This window comes from Ixodes scapularis, unplaced genomic scaffold (assembly GCF_016920785.2).
Source record: "Ixodes scapularis isolate PalLabHiFi unplaced genomic scaffold, ASM1692078v2 PGA_scaffold3__209_contigs__length_174095766, whole genome shotgun sequence".
Lineage (NCBI taxonomy): Eukaryota > Metazoa > Arthropoda > Arachnida > Ixodida > Ixodidae > Ixodes > Ixodes scapularis.
In genome coordinates this window covers 171,524,140-171,545,596 of record NW_024609868.1, presented here as the reverse complement: position 1 = coordinate 171,545,596, position 21,457 = coordinate 171,524,140, and the positions used below count along the sequence as shown (strand labels likewise).

The 21,457-nt window shown below is 49.5% G+C and overlaps 1 protein-coding gene across 1 annotated transcript in view; it reads right to left on the bottom strand.

Moving 5' to 3' along the window:
- LOC8025640 (serine/arginine-rich splicing factor 12) overlaps window positions 1-21,457 on the bottom strand; it is a 33,590-nt gene that overhangs the window by 6,772 nt on the left and 5,361 nt on the right. The window contains exons 2-4 of the mRNA XM_029983706.3: window positions 7,202-7,306; window positions 5,235-5,338; window positions 1,322-1,445 (exon numbers count right to left, since the gene is read on the bottom strand). Coding sequence (XP_029839566.1) covers window positions 1,322-1,445; window positions 5,235-5,338; window positions 7,202-7,306 — 333 coding nt within the window. The remainder of the gene's footprint in view (window positions 1-1,321; window positions 1,446-5,234; window positions 5,339-7,201; window positions 7,307-21,457) is intronic.

Here is a 21,457-nt window from a genome sequence, read left to right as displayed (position 1 = left end):
GTGTGTTCGAGCCTTTGACCGTGCTCTTACCAAAGATAAAAGAAACTATATGGTGAGTAGAGACGCCATCGAATACATATTCATACCATTTTCCTTTTCTTCTACTTCTCTGAATATTAAAATCTACCAGCAATTACTTTAAGTTTAGCTTGGTGCAGATGCAGTGCAACTCTTTGCAAAAATTGAATTTCGGCGCAAGCGATAGCGGACTTTTGTTCTTGGCACAATTTGGCGCAAATGGTATAGCGCTTCAATCGCTACAACCCCAGCGCGTGGCATAGCATATCATTGACTCAGGATCATGTGGCCGCTCGTTTTGGCTGAGAGTGGAAAGGGTAAGTGCCGCCTTTCTAGAGCGCAGCTCTTAGGTGCCTGTTTCCGGCTTCAGCGGCGTCGCCGTCGGCGTAACCGTGCGGTGCATTATGGGTACATTTTCCCGAAGGAACCCGAGGTCCTCCCGAAGGACCTCGGGTTCTTTCGGGAGGACCTTGGGTACCTTCGGTGACCCCCCCCCCCCGAGGACACGTGACCCCCCCCCCCCCCCCCCCCCCCCCCCCCGACGTCGTGACCCTCCTCCGAGGTCACGTGAAACCTCCCCCAGGTCACGTGACCCCTCTCCCCCCCCCCCCCCCCCGAGAACACGTGACCCTCAGTACCCTTCCCTCCTTCTCCTCAAGAGCTGCACTCTAATTCGGCAATACAGAAAGTTGTAAACGGCTTTCATTTTTTTTTTTTTTCTAAACATTATTGTGCGACTACCATTGCTTGCAGAAAGAAAAAAAATGTCTTTTGTCAGTTACGAGCAAAAAGGAATAATTCAAAGCGGTAATTACTCAAAGTAAAAAAAATAGTTGCATCGCCATTTAAGTTTTTTTTCGTAAGACACAAATTTTTGCGGGCAGCCAACACCATTTCGCTGCCTGGGCAGCTGTTTGACAAATGCTCCGACCTTCGTCGAGATCCGACCAAGATTGTTCACGAGCCTCAGTCGGAGCGAGCTCCAAGTTTCCGACTGTCACCCCGCGCTTCCATCGGGGTCTGGACCTGCGGTCTGCAGTTCGACGAGCGTGTTCCGACTGAGTCACGACTCCACCTCCGCGACGCCAAACACCGAGCGAGATCAACGAAACTGCACGGGAGTGGCTCCCACATCGTGCGGGGGCAGCATTCCACAGTGGCTCGCATTCAGTTTTCCACAACGTGCCACTCATCCCTTACGACGACGGGAATCGTACGACAAAAACAGAGCTCGTGGAAGGGGCGTTTGACTGTGTCCCATACCGCGTGGAAGGGTCTCCGACGAAGAGAAAGTGGTCCTCACCTGCGGCCACGGTCCCTGCGCGAAGGGGAGCGCGACCTCCTGCTGCCCCGGTCGTCGCGGTGGCTGCGGCCCGAGGACGAGCGCCTCCTGTCGCCCTGCTGCCGGCCCCTCATCTCCGTCGGGGCTGGGAGGGGAGGAGAAACTTGTCGGACTCTTCACGCCACACTTTGGCGCCGGTCCTTAGGTGCCGGTCTAGAAACCTACCACCCCCTATGGGAGGGCTTTCCCCGGGGAGAGCGGACGATTACGAAGCCTGAAGGAAGAAACCAACTTTCCTGTGTGACGCTGTTGAGGCTAGTATAGCTTCCACGGAGCAATGCTGTACGAGCACGTGGCTCCGTTTTACATTTCGTTTGCATGTGTCACTTCGCGTCTTGCGTTGTGCAAATGAGATGTCTCCTGCCACTTAGAAAAATAAAAATCAGAGCAGAAGTGTTAATGGCAAAACATTGGACGTCTCCTAGCTTTTTCTTCACACACTCGACATTGTGGCACTCGGTGGCCGTGCCGAGGATGCTGAAAGGCGGCGACGGGGAAGTCGAGGACGGCTCGGACGAGTTGTTTTTTTTTTGGTGCCGGATAACCTCTCACCTTTGAAACATTGCCCCTCACGTCGCTCACCAAGGGCCGATACACGTCGTTCTCTTCCTTACCCTTTTAAAAATTGTTTTAGACCAACTAACACCACTAAAAAAACAAAGGAACTGAAAAGTAACGCATCAGCTGCACGCGAAGAAAAGGCATCGTGAAATACTCTCACAGTTGGCCCAGTGGCACATGAACGATGAGAAGGAAACAGAGAAAGTTGAATGACACTTCCTTTTCGAGGGATTCGAAAAGGCAAGGACTGCACCATTTCGCTAACCACGTCATACATTTGGGCAGACGTTTCAAATGAAGCTTTTTGAAAATATTTTGTTCTCTGCAAATAAGCAGTTCTCAGGCTCAATATTTTCAGGGGGGCAATCTCTAGGTATAATTTTTAGTCGTTTGCAATAATGAAAAAAATAATGATGATGGCGTTGTCAGTGGTCAGACAACTGGCGCCTACTAAAAATGCATCCAAAGCTGCCGACGCTGCATGAGACGTTGCTGCCATACGAAGGTGGCTAAGGTGTAAACAATTCCACAAGAAAACCGCAGAGAGCAAGTATTAGCGAGAATAGAGAACTGCCGTCCCCATCTGCTGCAGCAACCTGCAACTGTTTGCAAGAGGGTTCGACAAACACATGCACTCACACGCTCCTGGACAAGAAATATGTTTGCTTGCAAACCTGGAAAAACCTGACTTATTAACTCTGAAACAGCATGCCCCGGAATTAGATTCCTATTCTCCTTCGTGGTAAACGAGGAAGCCAAAGCCCCAGACGCCAAGAGAGCCAAGTTTTGCGAGTATGTGAAATGGGACGCCGCACAGTTGGCTGGTGACGTCACCAGCCAACTTCAGCCACGGCGGCCTTTTTGAATGGGGTGGATTCGAGGGTCCCACATATAAATTGATTTATCCACAAACTATCCCGCCCTTGTCCAAACAAATTTAGCAGGGTTATAGGAGCATGCAATTGGTCCTAGCAGTATAGTTATCTCATTTTAGTTTTGGCGTCTCCTGACCCCCGAAATCTTCCACTTTGCTGGGAACTCCTCTCCCCCCTAATACAATAAAGAGAGCCTCCAAAATGTTTCATGACTCTTAGTTAAGGATTTTAATACGAATTTTCGCACCCCGGCGAGTCGCACGGAAGACACAAAACCTTACTGAGAGAGAGCTCGGGAATCTTACTTTACGTGCGCCTGAATGAAGGAAACATTTGTCTTGTGTCACTTTGAGCTTGTGGCGGTTTTTTGTATCTTTTATATTTGTGGGTTAATCATTTCAGTTTCTCTGTCCGGCCCGCTGCAGCAAAAGGTTGCCAACCCCTGGTTTACAGTAGGACGCAGAAGGAACATGCATTCTAATTGTTATTTTGCTTTGAAACATCTTCATTTAGCGACCAAAGGAGCTTGCGCCTTTAGTGCATACTTCTTTTAAGAGGAGGAACCTTTCAAGAGAAGTGAAAAGCCTTGCCCTTCAGACTATTTAATTTCTCCGAAATCCTGCCCCCCTTCCCCCCCCCTGAAACTATGACAATCAGTGATACCTGTGGCAGGATAAGTGTAAAAGGACAGAAATTGTCAAAGATTACAGACCAGAAGCAACTAAGGACTGTGCTGCTAAACAAACAGAGCCTGATTCGAAACTATGACGAAGAGACATCGCAATGACCGGAAAAGGGTTTTCTCTCGCCTGCAAATTGCACCCATTTGTGAGCGATGCCTGCACATCTGCTTTTGTACGGAGCACATGGATGTCAACCAATCGCGGCAATTTGCAAAACATACAGTACAGTCCGCCGCGCAATGAGGAATGCCAGGAAGTATATGTAAAGAACAGGTTGTAGCAGACGACAAAGTAAATGAAGCAAATGCGGGTGAGCGGGTGCTGCCCTTTCTCTCTAGCTCTCTTCAGTGCCGCGTGGTAGATAGGGATGTTTAAGAAAAGGTCTATGCGGACCGCAGGTTTGTCTACTTGTTGCGCAGGGCTTGCGGTGACGTCAGAATGCCGAGCTCTGATTGGCTCCGATGGGAAGGATAGAGAGTAGACCTCAAAGCAGCTAGCAGTGAGGTCTACCCACTGTCATTCCAATCGGAGCCAATCACAGCTCGGCGTTACGACATCACTGAACCCCCACAAGAAGCAGGCAGACAGCACTGGATCCATGCTCAGTAGTACCTTTTGCATCGAGGGCGAAACAAACATTTACCTTATGTACACTTAAATTTTCAGAAACTAGCACATGTAAACAAAGAACAGTCTAAAATGAAATAACGAGGGTTAGAGGGGATCTCGGCCTCTGAAGGCAGGTAAAAAAAAAAAAGAAGAAGTGACTTAGTGATTCACAGCACTACCTCTTCACCACTGTCGTTCCAGGTGGCACGACTAAAATTCTATGTACACGACGTGTTAAAACCACGACAGGCTCTATTCCGGCTGAATTGGTTCTACTGGGCTCTAATGATTGTCACATGATTGAGTGTCTTGATAATCAAACTTGCCCTGAAATCGACCATTAAACAAATCAGTGCCTGCACATGCTAATAGCAATGTAAAATTCTTAATGTCTTTGAGTGGAGCATTTCACCTTGCCAAATTTCAAGGTGCAACTCCTTTCCCGCGACAAATGAGGCAAACCCCCTAGCTGCGGTCAACGGCAGAGGGCAACACTGATGACCGAGTTAGCCAGGAATGGGCTCGTGGCACCAGTTCCTGACAGGCACAGCAAGCAGTCAACAGACTCGTCTGCTTTTGACCGAGTGCGTCGTCGGTTCGCCGTGCCTCTCGGGAGATGGCGCCACAAGCACATCCCTCGCTAATTTTGTAGTCTGCATAGCCGTTTGCACTTGACCGTGCCAAGGGTGATGGTCTCATTTATCCCAGGAAAAGAGCCACACATTGAAATTTCCAAGTATAATGTGCCACTAAAATACACCTTCCTTGAAAATTTTAAATGACTATAGACCTTTTCCGTGCACTCTCGTCCCCAGCCACCTAATAGGCGTATCCGGTATGGGCGACAAAAAATAATCCAACATTTCAACCTGCAAATAGTAAAAAAAATAAAGGGGAGGCAAAACGAGAAAGTGTGACGGTTACGCTTATATCCTAAATGCCTTCTATTGGCGTGGCAAAGGCAAAACAATGTTTTCGCCCATACTGGAAGTGACGTCAATTTAAGATGGCGGCGCACTTGCAAAAAAAAGGTCTATATTCAAGCAGTCATTTTCCAGGCCAATTTTCCGGTGTGCCGAAGAGACCGTGTGCACCTCAGATCTGCAAAGGGTCTCCAGGATGTGCAAGGTATGTGTTGGAACTCACTCTTGCGGTCTCCCCGGGCAAACTCGATCTCGATCTCTCGGCCGCAGAACCGTGCCTTGTCCAGGGCGTACTTGGCGTCTTCCGCATCCCTAAGGTCTTCGAATGTGGGCGGCAGTCAAGAAGGCAGACGCTACGCTTGGCAATTGAGTGGCACAAAGAACTGACAAGGGCACAGAGTCCTAAAAGAACCTCAAACTGAAAGTCCACTTTCAGACGAGTAAACTTTCACGGAGTCTCAAAGCTGCAACACGAGCGACATGGGCCTTCCCCATTCTTAAACAGTAACCGGTGAAACACGTGTTGCTAGGTTTCGTCGTCATCATAAACATGGCAATCTTCTTCAAGTATTTAGACGCAAAGTTACGAGTTAATGACATGTTCTACACTCAAATGGCACTGAGAGTACCGAAAGATCTCCCTGAAACTATCAAACTATGAAAGTGATGATGATCTATAGCAAACTGGCACAAAGCCAAAACTTGTCATCAGTTATCACCATCACCTCCATGGGAGGGTTACGTGAAAATATATTGCATCCCCAATTGGCTGCTGCCGATTTATTATAATTCCTCGCCCGACTCAGCCCAAGCCCGATCCCAGCAATTTGTATTGCAGCGCATGATCTTGGGAACAACCCATCAGCAACCCCAAAATTGCGGGGAAAATTTTTCTACCTAAAGCAGCGGTCCCATCACATAAAAGACAGTACGCAGACCTGTTGAAGCATACATGAACCAAACACGCTTCTAACACGGACATGCTTTGCTCTGCTCCAATGCCGCACATCATGCTTTGCGGTACTATTGACAGCAAGATGAGGGAGAGGAAACAAGCCAATTAGAAAGAAGCTCTTGGAACCCACTCACTAAATCTTGACATAATTATAATATGGCAGCGATAGATGTACAATTATCAACCGAGACCCGCCTCACTGCCACAATGCAATATCTCGGGCCTGCCACGCAAATTATTACCGCCAAAGGAAGCGCAGGCACAGCGTGTCTTGTGGATTCCTTGTTGTTATCAAAACAGAAGCAAACGGCGGTGAAGTGTAGGACACATAAAGTCCCTTCAACAGTTCCAAACTGGTTGCAGTTCATTTCTTCTTTCCCGCTGTTCCCAATTCAGAGAGATCCTTTTATAGCCACAAATTCGGTCTACAGTCCCACTCAGTACCTGACCAACATCCTTCAACAATATCTTGGGACCCCCTGGGAAGCGACGCACCGTACCGTCACACTTAAACCCTTAACTTACCCTTCTCCCGAAGATAGCCATGTGCAGCATCGGGTTGACTCCCAACCAAACTTTTTCTAGCAAGTCTTGAAAATGCACACTCATACCCAGTTTGCACGTGTGCGCGCATTACGTTTGGTCGAGTAACTGGCGACTATTAGAAGTTACTGCATCAGCCTTACACGTTTGGCTCTATAAATATAGCTAATAGCTAATTTTGCCCCAAAAGTACAAGCATGACACGGTGAGTTGATCGGCGCCACTTAAGCAAGAATGAGAAGCCCTCGGCTGTCCCGTGGCACCAGCTAATCCCACAAGAGCAGCTCCGGAGGCAAAAAGATACGTGTTGGTACTCACTCAATGTGATTCGTGCAGTTTCCAGGCCCACACACTCCGAAAAGAGGAAACACCGCAGTGCCGTTCACTATACCTGCACGTTATCTTTCTCTCGAGGCTTGTCTCTGAAAGACTTGGAAAACCTTGCCCAGTCCTGCGCAGCACTTGCTTGCCACAGACGGGACCGGCACTCCCGAGCACGAAACGGCGCTTGCATGCGGCCCCGTGCAAGCCTTGCCATCCCTCCTCATCATTAACTCTACACGCCACACTTGGTGCCTTGGTCTGGCAAAAACAACAGTTACACAAAATAACAAACTTAATGGATGCCCCAACACACTGCACACACGCGAGCGGGCGAAAAGGCACATGCAATGCTCACACACAAAGGATATTGCACGTAACCGAAACCGCGTGGCCTACGGGTGTGGTAGTCCATGGGAATATAGACGTCGGTTAACGGTCCGTGTTTGGAAAAGAAACTTCGCAGGTCTTCGGGCCTACGAGAAAGTCGGGGGGGAAAAAAGGTTTCACATCTCACCAGCCTCAAATTAAGGACGAGCCAAATTAATGTGGACCTGCGCACAATCAAACTCTCAACAATCAGCACCCCAAGGCCGTTTCTCATACTTTTTTTTTTTTTTTTTATGAATGCTGTAAACTAGCACTCAGATTAAAAGTTTCAATGTGCGTGCCCTCGGTTCTCAACAAAAATAAAATGTGTTTTTTACGCATGGGGATTCTGCAAACGATATTTCCTGTCCAAAAGACGAAACAACAATGAAGGAGGCTGCAATGCATGATACAGAGGCCTGAGAAGCCCTCATGACCCTCATAATTTCATAAATTGCCACCTCGGCGAAAAACGAGCTCTAAAGATTTCCTCAAACATTCGTAACCCCACAGGAAATGACAGACAGTCACGAAAACCTAGCTATTGCGATTAAAAATACTGAGTGCACATTATGATGGCCTCCACTGTAAGCTGACAGCTGAGGTTTCACTCTAACGTGACAGGCATGGCAGCAGATACTTGAAGGTAAACATGTTCGGCAGATATCTGCCTGGGTGAATTTAAATGTAAAAAATAAAGAAATACGCCAACCAAAAAGTCGAAAAATTGTCCCAACGTTTCGAAACAGTTCGTTTCTTCCTCAGGGGCGACTAAACGGGATAATAGCTTCTTTGTCTTTCTTTGAACTGGCTATCTCTTCTTCTTCATTGTCGATTGCTGGTTGTCTTCGTTTCGCCTGCGCCGTCTTGATTGTATCTCGTAACCCATGAACATATAAACTGGGTAAGGTGCCTAGAGACCTATTGATGTTATTTGCGGTGTTTTGAATATGCCAGGATTCTATCAGCTGTCTTCTGCGTAGGTTCGTCTCAGTACCCAGAATGCTTGCATCTTCAAATCCGATACGGTGGTCATTAACTTCACAGTGCTCCGCCAGAGCACTGCGTTCGCGGTCGAAGTTGCGTACGTCATTTTTGTGTTGACGGAGCCGTTCTTGGAAGTTTTTAGTTTCTCCAATGTAGGAGGCGGGGCACTGGGTGCAGGATATTTGGTAAATTACACCCTGAGCCCTTTCCTTGGGTGGACGACTTTTTGGCCGAGGTAGAAAACGCCCGAGTGTGGTCACAGGTTTATGGGCCACGGTGACGTGTTCTTTTGCAAAAATCCTGGATAGTGTTTCACTTATCCCTTTTGTGTAGGGTATGTGTCACAGAATTCGACTATTTTTTTTTAAATCTTTTGTTAAAGTTTTCACGAGGGAGCGCATCCGGTCGTCGGACGCTCCCTTGCCCCGCGCGTTGAGCGGCAGGGTTCGTGCCTCATCCACTTTTTGTTTTATGGCCCCTGGCCCCCTCGTCGGTTGAGCGGGAGAGTTCGGGTCTCGCCCGCTTTCTGTTTTATGGCCCCTTGGCCCCCCTCGTCTCGAAGACGTTTCTCGCGGGGTTGTTAGTTGGAGGCGATGGGCCGACTCGCTTCCCGGAATGTTGGGGATAGCTTCGAGATGTCCGAGTGGGGTGCGCTTTATGGTTAGCTGGGGTAGGCTCACTGCGGGGCTTGCCAGTGTGACGTGATTTTTTTTTTTGTATTTTTGTTGTTGCCACTGCAGAGAAACAATTATTTTTTGGGCAAGGGAGAGTGGTGTCTGCCGCTGGAATTTGAGAAAGTGAGGACCTCGGCTTGATTCCGAGCCGAGTCAGGGCAGTGTATGCGAAGACTGGACCGGTGGGTGGACGCGTCGCGAAAGTTGGGAGCGACAGCGGGTGCGGCGGAAGGGGGAACGCGGGAAGAGTTCGGAGCGGCTCTGCAGGCCTCCCAAGTGTGTGTGCTCGTGGGTGAGTGTGGTGCCGAGGAGCATCTCACGGAGCATCCAAGCACGCACAGACTTCCCCGTTTCGACCAGCGTCGCAACAGGCCCGCGTCACCCACACCACTCTCCGGACCCAGGTTCGCTCACTCACTTTAGTAGAATTGTATAGCATTTAGAGTCATTATTGTGTTATACATTTTTTTTTGTTTGTTTGTTCTTGTGTACTGTCCAGTGTGGACAAAGCCTTTAGACCGCTGCTCAGCCGGTTATTATTTTTTTGGTTTTGTTTTGTGAGTAGCGCCTTTCGCAATAAGAAAAGCGGTGTGATCTTTGTTTTTTTTTTTCTTGAATTTCACTATGTGTATAAGCGCCGCGCGCGAGAAGGGCAGTGTTAGCGTGTGATTATTATTTTTTTGTTTGCATTTGGTGTGTACGTTGTCTTGAACGTGAGTCAAGTAAATCCATCGTTATTTTAACGCAACGTATCCGTCTCGTTCCTCGCCCCTCACAGTGAGTCCGTCCACCAGGGCGTGGACCTATCGTCCGGTCAGCGGTCCAGACAAAATTATAAATTTTGTTTGCATGGGGATCATTCGGATCTTTTATTGTTAATTTTCACCGAACCTGTGACAAACTGGCGTCCGCGACAGGACCTGCTGACCACGGTGACGGCTCAGTCCGTGAGGAGCGGGGGATGAGATTGAGGTCGCCTGGGCCGTGGGAAGTGCGCTGTGTGGCTGACGCCGTTGCGGGAGCTCACAGCCCCGCTTGCCGACCGAGTATGGAAAAAGTATCCTACGGTAACAGGAACTAGAAGGGGCCACGCGACCAAAATATGAAGCTTAAGGAGCTAGTGGCCTTAGGGCAAGATTTAGGTCTCGATGAAGCTAGCCTCAAGGAGTGGTTACAGACTCAGCTAGGGGATGCTAAGCAGGACTTCGTATCTGTCCAAGACTGGACGAGAGAAATGGTTAAAGGAAAATGGGAATCCCAAGAACGAGCGGATAAGCTTTTCGCGTACAGAACAAAAGCTGAGGCCGAAATTCGTAAGCTGGAAGAAATGTTAGAGCTTTTGCGGGCCCCGCACCGTGAGACAGTAAGCCTCGAGACGTCGAGAGGGAAGGCCCCGCAGGGCATCTCGACCGAAGATGTGGACGTATCCACCACGAAGTGGAACGCGGTCGACGAAGAACAGACACAGGCCGGGGGCTGCTACTTGGGAGAGACGATCCCGCTGTTCGAGTCCGAGGAAGAGGCCCCAGAGAGGGAACAGGTCGTGGCCTACAAGGAGACCTCGACAGAGAGGGATGCTGCCGTGCCAAAGTCCCACAAGTTAAAGGAAGACGGGTTCCACATTGAAGGGGACGGTCCGGAGAACCAGGACCCGGCTGCAAAGCTGCCGCGCAAGTGCGGTTCGTCGCGTGTCGGCAAGACGCGATCGCCCAAGAAAAGGCGCATCGGCTGGTCGAGGTCGTCGAGTAGTGAGGACTTGCCGGAGGCTCCGGGAATCGCTTCGGACAACAAGGACAAGGAGGGAACAATCGGGCCGCCCGAGGGAGAAACGTCCGGGAAAGCAGCACTCGATGGACAGAGGCGCAAAGTTGGAGCCCGCAGCGAGCAAGGAGGCGGCGACAAGGACGGCGTCATCCAGGGAAAGCCGGCAAAGGTCAGAGCTGGCGGCAGCAAGGCAGATTCGCCCGCCAGTCAGCCAGCGACGCACGAGAACGGGGGCAGAGACCCGGAGTCCTGTGATGGTCCGTCGATCGTCCAGCCGCGCGTGCATCTAAAGGCGAGGTCCGAGGAGAGGACGGCAAGGGCCAATTCAAGCGCGCGAGCCAAGCCACCGAGGGAAGGGCCCTCATTACGGAAGAACAACGGCTTCGAGACCCAGAAGACGTTGTCGCCGAGTGTGAGGCCTACAGGGCGCCGGAAGGCGGCGCTTCGGAAGAAGACATCGAAGGCAAAGAACGGCTTCAGCGTTCGAAATCGAGTGATCAAACCCAGCGGGCGCGGAGAGAAAGGGCCCCGAAGAGAAACGGCAATCAAGGGGAACCGGTCGCGCTCACCACGTGCAACCCGCACTCAAAGCCGGAGGGCTTGCGAGCGGGACCTCGGAACAAAAGCCGCAGTGGAAGGAGCGGACTACGCGGAATTTCAAAGAGGCGCAGGGGCGACGGGGCATTCCAAACTAAGCAGTACGGTGCGGAGGCCCCGATTGGGAGGTTAGAGAAAGACCCTTTACTAGGCAGGTAGAAAAAGGCCCTCCTGAATATTTGTAAAGCGGCTGAAAATGTAGCTCAGTGGTGCCTAACATGTTTTTGTAACTGTTAGGTAATTGTTAGGGAGAGTGTAGATAACTGGCATGTGGAGACCCTGCGCACGAAAAGAATGGGCTATGTTCTTGTCTAGGAGCAAGCAGAGGTGTATGTATAGATTAATTGTGTCAGCATGCCCTCCACAAACCCTGTGTGAAATTGGATGGCTTCAAGTTATTTTTCTTGTTTCCTTTTTTTTGTTTTGCGGTAAGCTGTTGGGAGTAACGAGAAGAGACTTCTCTTTCTTCTTTTTTTTTGCGGGGCCTTATCTTACGTGCTGGTCGTTTAGCGACTTTTAGTATGCTGACTTTAATATAATAGAAGTGAGAAACTGGGCTTTGGTCATGCACCCTGGCTTTCGCAAACGAAGTGTCTGTATTGCCTCAGAGGACCCCCCGGGGTCTGTGTGTTTTCTTTTGCTGTGTGAGCACGATTACATTTTTTTTTTAATGCTTCGTGTTTATGCTTGTTCATGACAAATATCTGTTCAGCCGTATGCACATGTGCAGGCTGCCGCCCAGTTTTGTGTCGAATTTTGTGATTGTCTTAATATTCAGTGGTGAATATTTTTGAATTGGGGGTGGTGTCACAGAATTCGACTATTTTTTTTTAAATCTTTTGTTAAAGTTTTCACGAGGGAGCGCATCCGGTCGTCGGACGCTCCCTTGCCCCGCGCGTTGAGCGGCAGGGTTCGGGCCCCATCCACTTTTTGTTTTATGGCCCCTGGCCCCCTCGTCGGTTGAGCGGGAGAGTTCGGGTCTCGCCCGCTTTCTGTTTTATGGCCCCTTGGCCCCCCTCGTCTCGAAGACGTTTCTCGCGGGGTTGTTAGTTGGAGGCGATGGGCCGACTCGCTTCCCGGAATGTTGGGGATAGCTTCGAGATGTCCGAGTGGGGTGCGCTTTATGGTTAGCTGGGGTAGGCTCACTGCGGGGCTTGCCAGTGTGACGTGTGTTTTTTTTTTTTGTATTTTTGTTGTTGCCACTGCAGAGAAACAATTATTTTTTGGGCAAGGGAGAGTGGTGTCTGCCGCTGGAATTTGAGAAAATGAGGACCTCGGCTTGATTCCGAGCCGAGTCAGGGCAGTGTATGCGAAGACTGGACCGGTGGGTGGACGCGTCGCGAAAGTTGGGAGCGACAGCGGGTGCGGCGGAAGGGGGAACGCGGGAAGAGCTCGGAGCGGCTCTGCAGGCCTCCCAAGTGTGTGTGCTCGTGGGTGAGTGTGGTGCCGAGGAGCATCTCACGGAGCATCCAAGCACGCACAGACTTCCCCGTTTCGACCAGCGTCGCAACAGGCCCGCGTCACCCACACCACTCTCCGGACCCAGGTTCGCTCACTCACTTTAGTAGAATTGTATAGCATTTAGAGTCATTATTGTGTTATACATTTTTTTTTGTTTGTTTGTTCTTGTGTACTGTCCAGTGTGGACAAAGCCTTTAGACCGCTGCTCAGCCGGTTATTATTTTTTTGGTTTTGTTTTGTGAGTAGCGCCTTTCGCGATAAGAAAAGCGGTGTGATCTTTGTTTTTTTTTTTCTTGAATTTCACTATGTGTATAAGCGCCGCGCGCGAGAAGGGCAGTGTTAGCGTGTGATTATTATTTTTTTGTTTGCATTTGGTGTGTACGTTGTCTTGAACGTGAGTCAAGTAAATCCATCGTTATTTTAACGCAACGTCTCCGTCTCGTTCCTCGCCCCTCACAGTGAGTCCGTCCACCAGGGCGTGGACCTATCGTCCGGTCAGCGGTCCAGACAAAATTATAAATTTTGTTTGCATGGGGATCATTCGGATCTTTTATTGTTAATTTTCACCGAACCTGTGACAAACTGGCGTCCGCGACAGGACCTGCTGACCACGGTGACGGCTCAGTCCGTGAGGAGCGGGGGATGAGATTGAGGTCGCCTGGGCCGTGGGAAGTGCGCTGTGTGGCTGACGCCGTTGCGGGAGCTCACAGCCCAGCTTGCCGACCGAGTATGGAAAAAGTATCCTACGGTAACAGGAACTAGAAGGGGCCACGCGACCAAAATATGAAGCTTAAGGAGCTAGTGGCCTTAGGGCAAGATTTAGGTCTCGATGAAGCTAGCCTCAAGGAGTGGTTACAGACTCAGCTAGGGGATGCTAAGCAGGACTTCGTATCTGTCCAAGACTGGACGAGAGAAATGGTTAAAGGAAAATGGGAATCCCAAGAACGAGCGGATAAGCTTTTCGCGTACAGAACAAAAGCTGAGGCCGAAATTCGTAAGCTGGAAGAAATGTTAGAGCTTTTGCGGGCCCCGCACCGTGAGACAGTAAGCCTCGAGACGTCGAGAGGGAAGGCCCCGCAGGGCATCTCGACCGAAGATGTGGACGTATCCACCACGAAGTGGAACGCGGTCGACGAAGAACAGACACAGGCCGGGGGCTGCTACTTGGGAGAGACGATCCCGCTGTTCGAGTCCGAGGAAGAGGCCCCAGAGAGGGAACAGGTCGTGGCCTACAAGGAGACCTCGACAGAGAGGGATGCTGCCGTGCCAAAGTCCCACAAGTTAAAGGAAGACGGGTTCCACATTGAAGGGGACGGTCCGGAGAACCAGGACCCGGCTGCAAAGCTGCCGCGCAAGTGCGGTTCGTCGCGTGTCGGCAAGACGCGATCGCCCAAGAAAAGGCGCATCGGCTGGTCGAGGTCGTCGAGTAGTGAGGACTTGCCGGAGGCTCCGGGAATCGCTTCGGACAACAAGGACAAGGAGGGAACAATCGGGCCGCCCGAGGGAGAAACGTCCGGGAAAGCAGCACTCGATGGACAGAGGCGCAAAGTTGGAGCCCGCAGCGAGCAAGGAGGCGGCGACAAGGACGGCGTCATCCAGGGAAAGCCGGCAAAGGTCAGAGCTGGCGGCAGCAAGGCAGATTCGCCCGCCAGTCAGCCAGCGACGCACGAGAACGGGGGCAGAGACCCGGAGTCCTGTGATGGTCCGTCGATCGTCCAGCCGCGCGTGCATCTAAAGGCGAGGTCCGAGGAGAGGACGGCAAGGGCCAATTCAAGCGCGCGAGCCAAGCCACCGAGGGAAGGGCCCTCATTACGGAAGAACAACGGCTTCGAGACCCAGAAGACGTTGTCGCCGAGTGTGAGGCCTACAGGGCGCCGGAAGGCGGCGCTTCGGAAGAAGACATCGAAGGCAAAGAACGGCTTCAGCGTTCGAAATCGAGTGATCAAACCCAGCGGGCGCGGAGAGAAAGGGCCCCGAAGAGAAACGGCAATCAAGGGGAACCGGTCGCGCTCACCACGTGCAACCCGCACTCAAAGCCGGAGGGCTTGCGAGCGGGACCTCGGAACAAAAGCCGCAGTGGAAGGAGCGGACTACGCGGAATTTCAAAGAGGCGCAGGGGCGACGGGGCATTCCAAACTAAGCAGTACGGTGCGGAGGCCCCGATTGGGAGGTTAGAGAAAGACCCTTTACTAGGCAGGTAGAAAAAGGCCCTCCTGAATATTTGTAAAGCGGCTGAAAATGTAGCTCAGTGGTGCCTAACATGTTTTTGTAACTGTTAGGTAATTGTTAGGGAGAGTGTAGATAACTGGCATGTGGAGACCCTGCGCACGAAAAGAATGGGCTATGTTCTTGTCTAGGAGCAAGCAGAGGTGTATGTATAGATTAATTGTGTCAGCATGCCCTCCACAAACCCTGTGTGAAATTGGATGGCTTCAAGTTATTTTTCTTGTTTCCTTTTTTTTGTTTTGCGGTAAGCTGTTGGGAGTAACGAGAAGAGACTTCTCTTTCTTCTTCTTTTTTTTTGCGGGGCCTTATCTTACGTGCTGGTCGTTTAGCGACTTTTAGTATGCTGACTTTAATATAATAGAAGTGAGAAACTGGGCTTTGGTCATGCACCCTGGCTTTCGCAAACGAAGTGTCTGTATTGCCTCAGAGGACCCCCCGGGGTCTGTGTGTTTTCTTTTGCTGTGTGAGCACGATTACATTTTTTTTTTAATGCTTCGTGTTTATGCTTGTTCATGACAAATATCTGTTCAGCCGTATGCACATGTGCAGGCTGCCGCCCAGTTTTGTGTCGAATTTTGTGATTGTCTTAATATTCAGTGGTGAATATTTTTGAATTGGGGGTGGTGTCACAGAATTCGACTATTTTTTTTTAAATCTTTTGTTAAAGTTTTCACGAGGGAGCGCATCCGGTCGTCGGACGCTCCCTTGCCCCGCGCGTTGAGCGGCAGGGTTCGTGCCTCATCCACTTTTTGTTTTATGGCCCCTGGCCCCCTCGTCGGTTGAGCGGGAGAGTTCGGGTCTCGCCCGCTTTCTGTTTTATGGCCCCTTGGCCCCTCTCGTCTCGAAGACGTTTCTCGCGGGGTTGTTAGTTGGAGGCGATGGGCCGACTCGCTTCCCGGAATGTTGGGGATAGCTTCGAGATGTCCGAGTGGGGTGCGCTTTATGGTTAGCTGGGGTAGGCTCACTGCGGGGCTTGCCAGTGTGACGTGTGTTTTTTTTTTTTGTATTTTTGTTGTTGCCACTGCAGAGAAACAATTATTTTTTGGGCAAGGGAGAGTGGTGTCTGCCGCTGGAATTTGAGAAAGTGAGGACCTCGGCTTGATTCCGAGCCGAGTCAGGGCAGTGTATGCGAAGACTGGACCGGTGGGTGGACGCGTCGCGAAAGTTGGGAGCGACAGCGGGTGCGGAGGAAGGGGGAACGCGGGAAGAGCTCGGAGCGGCTCTGCAGGCCTCCCAAGTGTGTGTGCTCGTGGGTGAGTGTGGTGCCGAGGAGCATCTCACGGAGCATCCAAGCACGCACAGACTTCCCCGTTTCGACCAGCGTCGCAACAGGCCCGCGTCACCCACACCACTCTCCGGACCCAGGTTCGCTCACTCACTTTAGTAGAATTGTATAGCATTTAGAGTCATTATTGTGTTATACATTTTTTTTTTTGTTCGTTTGTTCTTGTGTACTGTCCAGTGTGGACAAAGCCTTTAGACCGCTGCTCAGCCGGTTATTTTTTTTTTTTTTTTTTGTGAGTAGCGCCTGCGCGATAAGTAAAGCGGTGTGAATTTTTTTTACTTGAATTTTTTTATGTGTAAAAGCGCCGCGCGCGAGAAGGGCAGAGTTGACGTGTGATTATTTTTTTGTTTGCGTTTGGTGTGTACGTTGTCTTGAACGTGAGTCAAGTAAATCCATCGTTATTTTAACGCAACGTCTCCGTCTCGTTCCTCGCCCCTCACAGTGAGTCCGTCCACCAGGGCGTGGACCTATCGTCCGGTCAGCGGTCCTAACAAAATTATAAATTTTGTTTGCATGGGGATCATTTGGATCTTTTATTGTTAATTTTCCGAACCTGTGACAGTATGCTGATGCGTGCAATCGGTTTAGGACGTGCAGTCCCAGTAGGTTGCCCGTCTCGGCGACTGCGGTTTAGACGGTGGGTGATCTGGCGAATGTTAAGTTACCTGTGTATCCATTATTTTTTAGATCACGGGTGATCGCTTGCTCCTCTTTCCTTTTGTCTGTTGCAGATGAACATATATTCTTTGCCCTCATCAGAAGTGTCGAAACTACTGACGCTTTGTGACTTAGCGGGTGGTTTGAATCAGATTGGAGGTATTGTCCCGTGTGCGTAGGTTTCCTATACACTGTAAAATTCAGTGCCTCACCCCGTCTTTTGATTAGCACGTCAAGGAAAGGTAAACAGCCGTGCATTTCGTGCTCCACCGTGAATTGGATGGCTGGTTCAATGGAGTTCAAGTGAGCCAGGAAGTTGTCCACTTCTGACGCTTGCATGATACAGAAGCAGTCGTCGACGTACCGCAGGAATATTTGGGGCTTGGGGTTGAATGATTGTAGCGCCTTGTGCTCAATCGCTTCCATTGCCAGGTTGGCCATTGTGACTGAGATGGAAGCGCCCATTGCCGTTCCGCTGGTCTGTTGGTAGAACTCCCCCTTGAAGGTGAAGTAGGTGTTCGAGAGACAAAACTCAAGTAGGCGACATAGCTCATCCCTGCTGAGGCATGTCCGGGTGTCCAGGTCCTCGTCTTTCTCGAGAGCTTCCTTGGTTGCAGCGATGGCCAAGGGAACGGGAACATTCGTAAAAAGGGAAATGACGTCGAATGACACCAGGCACTCGTCATGGCTGACCTTTATCTGTGATATGCGTTCCACGAACTCACACGAGTTTCGTATGTATGTTGTAGTATTTCCAGTGAGAGGAGATAGAACTCGGTGGAGATAGTCGCATAATGCTCTGAGTGGTGATGTTGTAAAATCTACGATAGGTCTCAGGGGAACGTCGGGTTTATGAATCTTGGGGAGCCCGTAGAATCCCGGTGCGAATCCATTTCTGCAGATGAGGCGCAGGTAAAGGTTCTTCGATTCCGGGTGTTCTTTGAAAATGAGCGCCAGGGTCCTGTTCAAGTTTCTCTGTATTGCTGATGTTGGGTCCCGTTTGAGTTTCTTGTAAGCCGAGCAGTCAAGAAGCTGGTTGGCTTTATCTTCATAGGTATCCCGGTCAAGGACGACGGTTGAGTTACCCTTGTCTGCTGGCAAAATTACAATGTTTTTGTCATCCCTGAGCCTTCGGAGTGCTGTACATTCTTCTTTCGAAAGGTTATGAGGTCGATATCGTGTAGACTTCGACAGGACGCCAATGGCTTTCATACGGACGCCTTCTCGTACGTCAGGGTCCAGGTGCATGACGCCCTCCTCTATGGCCGCGACCATCCGGGGTAGAGGTAGCCGTGTAGTGGCCAAGTTGTAGTTGTGCCCTCTTGCAAGAACCTCAACTTCATGTGGGGAGAGTGACCTGGAAGATAGGTTGGTGACAAATGCGGAATTGACGATCTTCTGTCTTGCCTCGTTCCTTTTGTTCAGCGTCAAAAGTGTCTTTACTTGCGACCTCCGGTGTTTTTGTAAGACCGTCTGAGCGCAGTTTTCTGCGAACAGCTGCAATGATGGGAAAATGTCTAAAATACGGTTTTCTAGCTGTCGACGTATAAAGAACACGTCCAACTGCTTTTTCTTCAAGGTGGAGTAGCATTCATGAAGTCGCGCCTTTACCAGCAGGTGCTCTGCACGCATCACAATCTTGTGGCCTTCCTGTGTGTTAACATGGCGTTTGAGGCGTAGACTTTGAGGGACCACTTGCCTGTCGCGGCACGCCTTGGTAAATTCCAGGTGCGTTTCGAATGAAGAGATGCTGCGGTTTATGTTGACATACCGCTTCGCCAGTTGTGCTGTCTCCCGCCCAAAGTCTTGGAGCAAAGACTTGAAGGTAAACATGTTCGGCAGATATCTGCCTGGTTGGGTGAATATAAATGTAAAGAATAAAGCTAAGTCACAAAGCGTCAGTAGTTTCGACACTTCTGATGAGGGCAAAGAATATATGTTCATCTGCAACAGACAAAAGGAAAGAGGAGCAAGCGATCACCTGTGATCTAAAAAATAATGGATACACAGGTAACTTAACATTCGCCAGATCACCCACCGTCTAAACCGCAGTCGCCGAGACGGGCAACCTACTGGGACTGCACGTCCTAAACCGATTGCACGCATCAGCATACCCTACACAAAAGGGATAAGTGAAACACTATCCAGGATTTTTGCAAAAGAACACGTCACCGTGGCCCATAAACCTGTGACCACACTCGGGCGTTTTCTACCTCGGCCAAAAAGTCGTCCACCCAAGGAAAGGGCTCAGGGTGTAATTTACCAAATATCCTGCACCCAGTGCCCCGCCTCCTACATTGGAGAAACTAAAAACTTCCAAGAACGGCTCCGTCAACACAAAAATGACGTACGCAACTTCGACCGCGAACGCAGTGCTCTGGCGGAGCACTGTGAAGTTAATGACCACCGTATCGGATTTGAAGATGCAAGCATTCTGGGTACTGAGACGAACCTACGCAGAAGACAGCTGATAGAATCCTGGCATATTCAAAACACCGCAAATAACATCAATAGGTCTCTAGGCACCTTACCCAGTTTATATGTTCATGGGTTACGAGATACAATCAAGACGGCGCAGGCGAAACGAAGACAACCAGCAATCGACAATGAAGAAGAAGAGATAGCCAGTTCAAAGAAAGACAAAGAAGCTATTATCCCGTTTAGTCGCCCCTGAGGAAGAAACGAACTGTTTCGAAACGTTGGGACAATTTTTCGACTTTTTGGTTGGCGTATTTCTTTATTCTTTACATGGCAGCAGATGTTCAACAATGTCTTACGAGCATGCCACTTTGTGTAGGTACACCATGCCACAATTTGAACAGCCGTTTCACGCAAAGCTGCGCAATTATCTTGATCGTACCTTAGGGGCTTTTCGTCAGCATTATAAGGAACATGAAAACCTCAAGAGGTCATCAGAAATATAAATAAACTGTCCAGCTTTTACACTACATTTCCAAAGTAAGGGAAGAGAACATGCAAGACGCTGGCCACAGTGTGCCATTTTATCTAAATCTCCCATTGGACGAGTCTCGCCTCAGCTGCGTTAAAGGAACACCAAATGCCAAGTGCCTAGATAGGATACCTATGTCGCCAGATAAACGTTCCCTATCAGAAATAAAATATACACTGCAGTATTTGCAATGCGTAACTCGTTTAAGCAATTAAGAAATGTGCTCCTATTTTGGGGTCAACGTCTAAAATAGAAGTATATTTCGGAATCGCTTCAACTTGAGACATGTTTTTCTTACCTTTGAAAAACAAAAGACAACACATTTTGTTTTATGGCATTACTACAATAAAGCAGTGGCTTGTGCTACCAAGCTGACTCCTTTAATGCGGCTCCCATGGCGCTTTCGCTTACTATCCCCAGATTTTTTATGGTGTAGTGGTTTACTAACCTTGACACTAAAGGTTCAACAATTTTGCCCGATTTCCAAAATGTGGTGACAAATTTCACTATCAGCAGCACTGGTATGGCACATTCACATGAGCAATTCAGGTAGAAATTGTGTCTAGGCTCAATTAGCATGGCGTCAGTTGACAGCCTAAAAGAAGGTGCAACACTTGACTGCGACATTCTAGCAACATGTTTTTATGGTCAACCAGCACACCCTAGAAGAAAAGAAACATCCACACGTGCAGCAACACTGCTGCCACAAATAAAACATTTGGCAAATTAGCCAAGCACCAAGGAGAATGCTGGGAAGGTAGGTGCACACAGTGCACATGCGCCTGCCTTATTTGTATTAAAAATATGGTGCGGTTTGTTATGTTTTTTCGCCTAAAGACGTCGCCGAGGAGTTTGCCTCATTTTTTAACAGCTGCTACTTACCGCCCATTCGTTCCGTGAAATCAGACCGAGTGAATGAACCCACTGATGGTGATTCTCTCTCCCAGTTTCGTGTTACTGCATGTGACGTCGTCGCGGCGATAAAAAAGCTAAAGCCTAAATTGTCGGGTGGTGCTGACGAAATTCCCCTTTTTATTATTAAAGGCTGCTGTGGGCTGACAGCCCCCGCACTAGCTTATATGGAAGGAGGCGATAGTTGTGCCCATTCATGAAGAGGGCAATGCCTGCATTGTGCGAAATTACCACCCCGTGTCACTTTTGTGCGGTTTTGCTCTTTGAAACCATTGTGCAAGTCTTTTTTCCCATTTATCGAAGTATCTTATGCATCAACAGCATGGCTTCATTAGAGAACGTTCCGTTGAAACTAACCTTTGTACATTTCTTCATTATGCAGCCTTGGTCGTTTCGAAAAGAGGTCAGATTGACTCGATTTACTTCGATCTTTCAAAGGCTTTTGATAGGGTTGATCATTTTTTGCTTGTACGAAAATTGGAACAATATGGTATTGTACCTAAGCTTTGAGACTGGGTTTCTAGTTATTTGTCATCGAGAAGAAACTTTGTTTGTGTTGAGAATGTTTTATCAAGTGAGTTCTCTCCAACTTCAGGAGTACCCCAGGGGTCAGCAGTGGGGCCATTGCTATTCCTAGTATTCATTAATGATATTTCAAAGTGTATTACATCTGCCAGGATGCCTTTATTTGCTGATGATATAAAATTGTTTTCACCTATTCATTCCGAAAAAGACTGTGAAGCAC